Source organism: Rutidosis leptorrhynchoides, chromosome 2 (assembly GCF_046630445.1).
Source record: "Rutidosis leptorrhynchoides isolate AG116_Rl617_1_P2 chromosome 2, CSIRO_AGI_Rlap_v1, whole genome shotgun sequence".
NCBI lineage: Eukaryota > Viridiplantae > Streptophyta > Magnoliopsida > Asterales > Asteraceae > Rutidosis > Rutidosis leptorrhynchoides.
In genome coordinates, this window is record NC_092334.1 from 599,459,784 (window position 1) to 599,470,377 (window position 10,594).

At 37.0% G+C, this 10,594-nt stretch overlaps 1 protein-coding gene across 1 annotated transcript; it reads left to right on the plus strand.

Annotated features, from left to right (window-relative positions):
• Positions 1-1,180: 1,180 nt before the first annotated feature.
• LOC139889943 (uncharacterized) lies at positions 1,181-1,969 on the plus strand. The gene has a single exon (XM_071872854.1). It carries the CDS (start codon positions 1,181-1,183, stop codon positions 1,967-1,969), a length of 789 nt encoding a protein of 262 aa, XP_071728955.1.
• The last annotated feature ends 8,625 nt before the right edge of the window (positions 1,970-10,594 follow it).

Genomic DNA, 10,594 nt, shown 5'->3' on the forward strand with positions numbered 1-10,594 from the left:
GAAACAACTCTTATCAACAAAATCAAGGCTACTACAACTCTAACCAAAAGCAAGTCTCATTCAACACTCAAAACAACCCACTACCCGGATTTACCAGTCAAAACCAAAACCAAAGTTACAATCCAAACTACTATTACCAAAAACGAAACAAATGTACAATCACAAAACAACCATTCCTATAACAACCAACCGTATACCAACCAAGGAAATCAAAGTTTTCAAAACAACCAAGGTTATAGTCAACAACAAAATAACCAAGGTTACAATCAACAATTTCAACAAAATACTCAACAATTCCAACCTTCAAAAAGTCTAGAGGAGATGATGCAAAATTATATAAAGAAGGTGGAGACAACCGAAGCATTTCTAACCAAAGAGAATGATTTCTTAAAGCAACAAATACGACACCAATAAGTCTCGTTTCAAAACCTTGAGAGCACCACTGGAGACTTTCTAACTAAGTTTCCGAAAGACCTCAAGGTACTTTGCCATCCAACACTCAAGTCAATGCAAACAACAACTACAATAACAACCAGAGCAACCAACAATCTCAACAACACCAACAAAACCAAAACCACAACAACACAAGAGTCATTCCTATCGAGAGCAACACTACCAATCAAAACAACAACCAAGCGAGTTCATCAAATGCTACACCTAATCACAACTATGCTCAAGTGAACTCGATTGCTTCAATCAAAAAGGAGGATCAACCCGAAATTCAGTGTTGTAAATCTCCCGAGATCTCGTTTTTAGAAGGCAACCGAGATGAGATGTTCATCTCCCGAGATTTCTCGGTCAACGGGGTCAAACTTAGTCAAAGCCACGATTTCTCGGATTTTCTTGCTAGTTTGTAAGATTTTCTTGTATAATTCGTAATTTCTAAGATTTTCTCACTCATTTCTCGGATATTTTTGTAAAATCTTGTAAAAAAGTATATAAATATACATATAGTTATGTTTTTATGTATATTTTTATTAAAAAAACTACAAAGTCAACGTAAGTCAACGTCCGAGATCTCCTCGAGATTTTTCCGAGATGCCGAGATCCCCCTAAAAAGTCCAAACGAGATCTCCCCGAGATCCAAATTCTCCAACCTTGACCCGAATGTCCTCATGTTTTTACATTCGACATTGAAAATGATGAGCTTGATTTGGAGGAAGCATTGGAAATCAACACAATGGATTTTGGGGTATTTAAGTTTTTGGATGATTCAGAAGTGGCGAAGTTTATTTCCTATCAAGTGAAAAGTGTGATGTCCATGGAGGCTACCGAGTCGACATGCAAGAAATTAGAGAGTTATTTTGAGAAAATCAAATTGGGAAAGGTAGAAAAAGGGTCAAAGGTTGAAAGTGTCTGGAATGCGAAGGAGAAAAAGAACGAGGTCGAGGTTGTTGCTACATCAATAAAAGAGAAATATGAGACACCGGTTCCATATCATCAACCATCGCTTCCTACACATCTAAAAGATGTGGATTGTAAGTCAACCCTAACCGAGAATGAAAGTACTTATGTTAAACTCCCCTTGGAGGAGGTGCTCGAAAATATGCCCAACTATGAGAAATTTTTGAAGTCACTCATGGCCAAGAAGGGAGAGGTTAAGCAAGCATCCATCGCTTTCTTGAAAAAGGAGTGTGATGGGATTTTAAAAAAATGCAACTTACCACCAAAAATGAATGATCTCGGGCCTTTCCTCATGCCATGCAATGTGAACAGGTCAGAGAGGTTTACATCTTTAGCCGACTTGGGGGCTAGTAGCAACTTTATGCCCTATTCTATCTACCAAAGGTTAGGCCTAGGTGATCTTTCACCCATTAAAATGGGAGTGAAGTTAATTGACCAATCCATTAACCCTAGTGTGGGGATCCACAAAGATCTAATTGTGAAAGTAGGGGAGATTGAATTCCCGGCCAATTTTGTGATTGTTGATATAAAGGAAGACTCGATTGTGCCACTCGTATTAGGATGACCATTTTTGGCAACCGCGGGTTCTTTCTTTGACTTTAGAATCGGTAAGTTGACTCCTAGGGATAAAGGCAAGTGCATGAGCATTCGTGGCAAATATGCGAAATTACCACCAATTCCCTTAACCACACCATAAATTGTTGTTAGTGTGAAATGCACTACAAGCACAATTCAAGTTGGTTCACCAACTAAATGTGGTGGGGAATTGATCAAAGCACCTTTAAGTAAGCCTAAAGACCCAATTGATATAATTGACAAGTCCATGAAGAAGTTGTATGGGCGGGTACATCATGCATCATCCAAAATGGATGAGCATTTGAGAAAATGCCTAGTATCTAATTTGTCAAAACATGAGAAGTGCAAACTTAAGGAGTTAATTAATGAAGCTAAAGTAGTGAACAATTGGCTATTGTTAATGTTAGATAGTGGTTGTCATGGTGGTGGTCCCCTTAGCTCAAAGGGAGGGGAAATTTACCACCTCAGTGTTAGTTGAAACTTAAGTGGAGTTGAGTTGGGTGATGGACTCATTAAACACTTTCCACAATTTTTTATATAGCTCATTTAGTTGCATTTCATATAGACTTGTATGATATTGTCTTTCCTTTAGTGGCATACACATATAGACTGCATTTCATACATTTGGGTAAACTAGAAAAGATCAAAAATAGTTGGTGAATAGGTTAGATTGTGTTTTATGCTAGAAAAACTGCATTTCATGACCATGAACGAAGTTCTTGTATTAACAACGATGTTCTCGATTTAAAACTTATACAGTAGCACTTTCTAGGCAGTTTTAAGAACGATGTTCTGAATTAAGAAGGACATTCTTGTTTTAGTTAGAACGACGTTCCTGAGTGGTGGAACGACGTTCTTGATTGAATTTGATCAGAGGCACTTTCTCGCCCGTTTGAGGAACGGCGTTTTCATAATTAAAAATGATGTTCCTAATTAAGAACGACGTTCCAGCATATGGAACAGCGTTCCAGGCCCTGTTTTGAATGTGTTTTGTGGGTTTATTTAAATTAATTTTTCACACTCATATAATTCTCTTACTTTCGACTTACACACTTAAAAACCTGATTTCTTAAGTTTAATTTATCTATTTTCTTCAAGGATCTTGCCAATTTATCAACATCAAACATGTTTCGAGTATGATCTTGCACTTATTTCACTTTATTGTACTTATTTGTGAAATCTTCATGCTTTTTACCTTGTGTGCTATGCTTGTCAATTATGCTACATCTAAGTTAATTATGATGATATAATTGTTGATTCTAGGTTGTAATATTGTTGATTTACATGTTTGCCATGTTTAATTGCACAATTTCAACTTTGTGATTCTAGGGTTTTCAAAAATTGGGACTTATTAAGTTTAGTTGTTTGCGATGAAATTAAGTGTTATCTAAGGTTATTTGCTAGTTAACCAACGTACTATTGCCAGGTACTCTAGAATTTAGTGTTTCTTTCATTATGGAATTGAAATTAGGGTTTTTGAACTTAGGGTTTGACAGGCGTTGACTTTTTGATACCGAAATTGTGATTTGAAGCATGAAACACCTCTGGCTAGTGATTTTTATATGTGCTTTCGGTATGCTTGTAAGGTAATTTAGGTTTTCTGGAATTGCACTTATCTAGTTTAACTCGAGTTAACCATTGTCCAGTTGTTGCATATTGATCATTTTAGCCTAAACATAACAATTATGAAGCATGTGTTAATGGATTAAATGTCGGGGGCGTGTGACCCATTGTTGTTAAGTGTGAGAAGTTGAATGATTGCTAATGTAATGTTATGAAGTTGTGGATGTGTTTATTGTTTATTGCATTTGTGTTGTAGGTGATTTACAAAGGCAAAGGGAAGGAGAAAGCATCCAGTATTGATAAATGGTTACAAGAGGTTCTTCATGACGAGAATCTAAGGTCTCGAATGCTTAATAGAATTCAAATGCTGGTGTGCCCGGCCAAGTACATTGATTGGCCTCCATTAGAAATAGCAGGAATGGTTAGTGAGATTGGGGATTCGTTAAAAGTTGAGTACTTTCGTCAAAGCATATCCCCCAGGGGGACCTTTGCTTGACATCCGTGAGGATGTCTACCCTTTGTTAACTCGGGAATTTCTAACTACCTTAAGAGTTAACTTCAAAGTACATTCTCTGTGGCTAGAAGATTACCTCGCATTTAGGTTAGGAGGGGAGGAATGGCGATTAAGCATGGCACAATTCATGGCGAGTCTAAATCTCTACAAGGATACCTAACCCAATGTCACTTTCATGTACTTGTCCAAATGGGAAACGTTTAATCCAAATGAGTTCGATCCAAAAAGGGTTTGGCATAAGATTAGTAATACCGAGTTCACACCATCCAACCAAGTGCCTCACGCACTTTCTAGTCCTAAGCTTAGATGTATTCAAGGGTTCTTTACAAATACGGTTTTTCACCGCGTAGAGGATAAGGATAAGATGACATTGCTCGATATTTGGTTAGTCCATAGAGTTTACAAGAGAAAGCATGTTCATGTTCCCAACCCCGTTGAAGCTACATCTTTGATGCAATTGGAGACAAACCGAAGCTCCCAAGTGTTGGTGGTCACTATGTAACTCGCCTTGCCAAGTTCTTAAAGGTTGACTTCGATGGGTTTGATAAGTTTCCAATGACCCAGTTCGGTGTCAAAGAGTACAAAGAAGGGCATATCCTAAGGGAACTTCACGCAACTCGATCACACGTTGTGGGGTGAAGGAACCTCGGCACATCAAGGTTAAGTGGTAACAAATATCAACCGTGATTTATGAAATAATTCTATGATTTGGCTTGTAACTTATATCACTTTAATAATTGTGTGTGAAACTAAGGATCACTGATTTGGTGTGAGGTAGTACACTTGTATTGCTACTCTCGCACAATATCACACTATGATTGTAATAACTTTGTGATTGCTTGTGCATTTGTTTGTGGTTCTTTTACTTGTTTGTAGATCTTAGTGGCAGGATACACTTTTTAATGATTGATCCAAGTCTGGCATTAAGTTCAGGCATCAATCTCATCAACTTGCATTCTTTGGTGACTAAGTATTATCCGATTGATGACAACAAAGATCACTTGATCTACTTCGGTTTTTATTTCTCTCCTCTCTTCTATTCTATTTTCAAAATGCCCCTCATTTTTACTTATTTCATCATTTAAATGCAATGAGGGCATTGCATCAAACTAAATGTAGGGGAGAGAGTTAAAATCTCGGGTCATTTTGAACTTTTCGGTTAAACTTGTCACATACACTACAAAGATAAAACTTGCAATGTTGATAAAATTTTTGGAACAAGTTTTTAACCATTACATTAATTCATATCTTAAATAATCAAATGGTTAAAACTTGTAAATTGTTTCAACTTCAAGGAAGTAAAGTCTTCCTTTTATACTTGCAATTCTCAAGTGGGAGTAAAGTCTCCCACTTTCAAATGATTTTTGTGCTTAAAATGATGAAATCAAATGAAAAATCGAAACTTTTGCATGAAAGTAAAGTCTTTCATGCGGGTTCCAAAAACCACGTGCTTAAAGCTTTATGCTTTAACACTTCCAGATGACTCAAGTCCATCCATTTTTAGGAAGTCAAGTTTCCCGAATATCGCATTACTTGGTGTGGGATACTTCCTAATCCACACCATTTTATATTGACATTGGTTGTCTCATCATTTCACGATGTTTCAACCGATGTATCATACCGTGGGAAGAGGAGCCTTGAGCTTCATAATGTGCTTTCCTTTATAGGAGCAATGGCTTCGTGCTAGTGTTGGCTATGGCACTCTTGTCCGTTCAGTTATGTAGGGGTAGTTTCTACTTCCTACCCTTTCTAAAAATAAGCATAAAAACTTGTTATGTGGGAAGTATCCGTGTGAATAAAAGCCTTGATCTTTGACACTCTCGGGAGAGTTGAGTCCTCCCATTTGTTGTTTTGGAAGTCAAGTCTTCCAAACTTGGAAGTAAAGTCTTCCAAGTTAAGTTGTGTAACAAAAGACCTAAACTTGGAAATAAAAGTCTTCTAAGTATCGCGCAATGGACCCACCGTTAATCTTACACCCATGGTAGTTACTTCTCTATCGCTATTGGCACCAAGTAGTATGTTTACCGGGAGAGTAGCTACCTGTGCGACCGTCCCACCACCGGGGTGGCTTGTATGCACACAACCTTATGAGCCAAAGATAGTTAGTGTCTCATCGCCTTCAATACAAGAAGGTAGTTCACTTAGGTGATATACCGGGGCATTAACTATCCGTGCAGTTATCCCAAAACCGGGATGACTTTAGAATGCACAAAGCTTTTAAACCATAAAATTTTCGGAAAACTTGTCTAGTTTCACAACTTGACTCGTTTTCACTTTTCAAAAACAAAAATGGTTTTCTTAAAGCCTTGTCTTCCTTAAGGCTTAAACGTTTTCTTGGGTAACTAATGTGACTTGCCGCTCCATTGAATCAAAACGAAGCTTGCGGGCAATCCTCGACTTGGTGGTGATGAATTTGGGGTGAAAAGATGAAGTCTTTGCTTGTGGTGATTTGTTGAATGCTCCTAGAAAGGTTTGCACTAAAAAGCTCGAATCTTGATATGTTTACTCTTAATTGCAAATCTTGTGGATATTTGAGCCTTTCTAGGGAGCATGTTGTTTGATCGTTTGTTTCAAGATGAATGAAGATGTGTAGATGTTTAGCCTAGGCTTGAATTTGTTTGATTTGAGGATATTTGAAGATTTGGAGCTTGATATGGAAGAATGGTGTGTATTTTTGAGGTTCAATTGAAGATTTGGTCAAGAATTGCCACCCCCACCATTGCCCATATGATGAATTGTAGAGGTTTGAAGCTTGATGTTTGAGTTTTTGCTAGTGTTTGAAGAAGACAAGATGAAGTTATGCTTTGTCCTAAGCAAATGCAAGTATTTCGAGATCACTCTAGCCGTCAAAGTGCACATTCATGAAGGTATCAATTGTTGCCCAAACTTTTACACTTTGGATTTGATCACTTATTGATATTTGTCTCCAAGTCTTGTTTATTGTTATGCTTACTTGAGGACAAGCAAGATTCAAATGTAGGGGGTTTGATGTTGCTCATCCGCGCTATGTTTCTCAAGCAATATCTACCTTGTTTTACTCAGTTTTCGTTTCCAAAGTGCTCAAAAAGTTATGATCTTGGATTTAATTGCGTTCTGAGTGTCATTGCAGCTCTAAGTGTAAATTTGGTTTAAAATTAACCAAAGTGTGCAAATGTATCAAGAAAACTGCAAAGTGCTCAACCTGGCAACAAGAACGAAGTTCCATCATCAAAGAACGGTGTTCCATCTTCAAGAACGCCGTTCCAAATCCAAGAACGACGTTCTACCTGGGGAATTTACAAAGGAAATGGAAACAAAAAAAGATGGCATTTGGAGCACGATTCAGGAACGACGTTCCATAATTAAGAACGGCGTTCCACATTTAGAGGCCAAGAACGACGTTCCTAAAAGAGGAACGACGTTCCTCTGTATTTTTTGGGCAGTTTTTGAAGAGTATAAATAGAAAGAGATGAAGGGTTTTATCATATCTCATTCAATAGAACAGTAGCTAGTGCATGGTGGCTGGTAAAATTAGGGTTTGATAGGTAGATTATTGAGTTTTCCATCAGGTTTTCCTCATCTAATTCATTCTACATTAAGGATCTGAAGATTGAATCAAGATCTAGGGCTTGTTCTTCATCATCTTCATCTAGTCACTTTTGTAATTTCTTAAGTGTGGTACAATCTACTCTTATTTATTGCTTAATGATGTTTAGATTTACTCTTATTACTTGTATTAATCTTGTTCTATTCATGATTGGCTAGATTTTATGATGTACACATGTTTATGAAGCTTGATAGCTAAGGATTGTTCATATCTATGTTATTGATTGTGTTTGGATGAATATTTAAGTTGATAATTGTGGTTTGTCATTAGAATTAGCCACAAGATCCTTTGTTATGCTTGTTTTGGACTTGACTATGATTATATGAGTTGTGTAGCCTTCAAAGGGATTTGATTAGTGAAGCAACTTGTACTTCAACACTTAGGTGATCTAGATAATCAAATTAGGGCTTTCAAGGGATTGAGGTCTTAGTTTAGATTGGTTTTCAATTGGTCCTTAGTCAACATAGTGAAGTTGGTTTTCTTAAGGGATTTTGATTACCAAAGGGTTTTAGGGGACTTTAACCTAGGCTAAGTACTAATGACAATTGCATGATTCAACAAGATTCAATTAATCCAAGCTTATGGGAATTTGTAAGTGTTGATTGATCATAAGAACATCTAGTAGGGATACTAGTCCAAAGTTTAAACACAATTAGCTCTTAAGTGAACAATAGAACAGTCCTAATGCTTCAAGTGGATTAAGCAAGTGTACATGCCTTTAATATTGATATTTACTTAATCACTCTTAGTTTCTAGTTTTAAATTGCAATAGTTTTCTTAATATCTAAAACTCAAATCCCCCCAACCAAACAAACCTTGGGATGATTATGAGTTTTCATCGATTCAACTATCAATCACCGCTCTTTTGGGACGAACCTTAAACGGAACACTTGCTAATTACAACTACCGAGTTATTGTTTCTCGAATGCTTGTCACATAGTTGAGTCCACGTTTAAGTATAAAATTTGAAGATAAAATATAAGTTTGTGAATCGAGCATCAAACTTTATGGCACCGCTGTCGGGGAGCATTTAGCTAGTTGTATCTTTGTTTTAAGCTTTTAATCTTTCGATCCTTTTGTAAGGATTTATCCTTACAAAAGTTACTTTTCTTGTTTTTATATATTATTTGTGTTTGGAAAACCATTTGTGTTTATGTTGGGATCGAAGGTTAGGTACTGTGGTGTATGAAAAGGAGATCCCAAAAGGATAAAGAGTTCAAACATCCATTTTCCAATTCTAGAGAGACACGTTCATGGGGTTTACAAGCGTAGAGAAGAAAGGATATTAAAGAAAAAAATTTGAGGTTTTGCCATTTTGTTTAGAAAAGATGGATGATAACGGTCAACCAATTCATCCGGTGGGTAATCCAATTGGTCATGGTCTACCGGTTAATCAAGAGCAACAAGTTGATCCAAATGACATGCCAATGTGAACGCTAGCTTGGTTGCACCTACGGTGGTGCCTCCGGCTATTACTAAACTTCCATTGGGGCCGAGAATTGGAAAATCGAGGGTAATTTCTTCATAATGATTAAAGATGTGCTAATTCATGGGTTAATGGAGGAGAATCCTTTCGAACACCTTCAACAATTTAACAACATTTGTGATCTTTATAAGCACAAAGATGTTACTAATGATGCTTATAAGTTAAGGGCATTCCCCTTTACTCTTTAAGGTGATGCAAAAGTTTGGTTAAGGAATCTACTTTCCGATTCAATTAGGACTTTTCAAGATTTAAGCGATGCTTTTATCAATCACTTCTTTCCACCATCAAAGGCGGAACGACTAAGGATGGAGATTAATGCATTCACTCAACGGAGTGATGAGTCTTTCTATGACGCATGGATACGATTTAAGAAGATGTTAAGAGCATATCCACCACATGGATTGACTAAGAAAGAGTACATCAACACGTTCTACCGGGGTACTAAACTATTGACAAGACAAACTCTTGATTCCTCCGCGGGAGAACTGTTTATGTATAAATCACCAAATGCTGCCGAAACTTTGTTGGAAGACATCTCGGTTCATACTTACGAGTGGACCCCTTCACCTCGAGATTTGCCAAGGAAAAGTGTAGCTCAAGTGGAGAGTGACAACGGTCAAATCACCCTTGTGTTAGGACCCCGAATTTGTATAGTGTTAATGTGAAATAAGCTTAAATGATGGTTCCTTAGAAGAGGACTATATAAAGAACCTAAGTAGTCCTAATTAGATAGCCATTGCGTTGCAACTGAGTTCTAGAAGCTATGGAATGTAAATCTTATTGATTCTCTCTCATACCGAGTCTCCTTTACACTTACCGAATCTCATTTTAACTTGTCTTTTCTTCTAATCTCAACATGATCTGACCGATTATTTGGTATCAAAGCATCTAGGGAGTGATATTACATCACTAGATCGATCCAGAGATTGAAGATTACAGAATCTGAGCACTCTCGGTATATTGAATCAGATTTGGTATAATCGAATCTGATAATCTGACATTCATATTCTTGTGATAAGTTCAGCGAAGGTGTATGAGGTTGATTAGAAAGAGTTTCAATCATCATTACAGCTTTTTAACATCAATTATGAAAAATCAAGTTGATTTATAGAGTTCATGGCTAAAACTCTCGGTATTCATCATTTCCAGCTTGATTCTGTAGTTTAGTAAAGGTTTGAGGTTTCAGTTGTGATCGTGAGGTGTTTAATCACATTTCTGACGGTTTAATTTCATCAATTCTTCAAGTTTTGAAGATTTGATCTACATTCGGTATCGTAACTGCCTTACCGAATCTGCTTCAAAGCTATTAATTCTCAATCACTGTTGCAGATTGTGGTATATTTGTGATTCTATCACATTCAGTTTAGTCATACGCAGGTAATTAATGTGATTTGAGAAAGGATTCGTTTGAATTCTAAGTTTTCATACTTAGACTCGGTATTGTCAACTGCTACAGTTGACATTC

Excerpts from the sequence above, each read along its gene's own strand:
- LOC139889943 (XM_071872854.1), top strand. The coding sequence starts at position 1,181 with ATGGATTTTGGGGTATTTAAGTTTTTGGATGATTCAGAAGTGGCGAAG.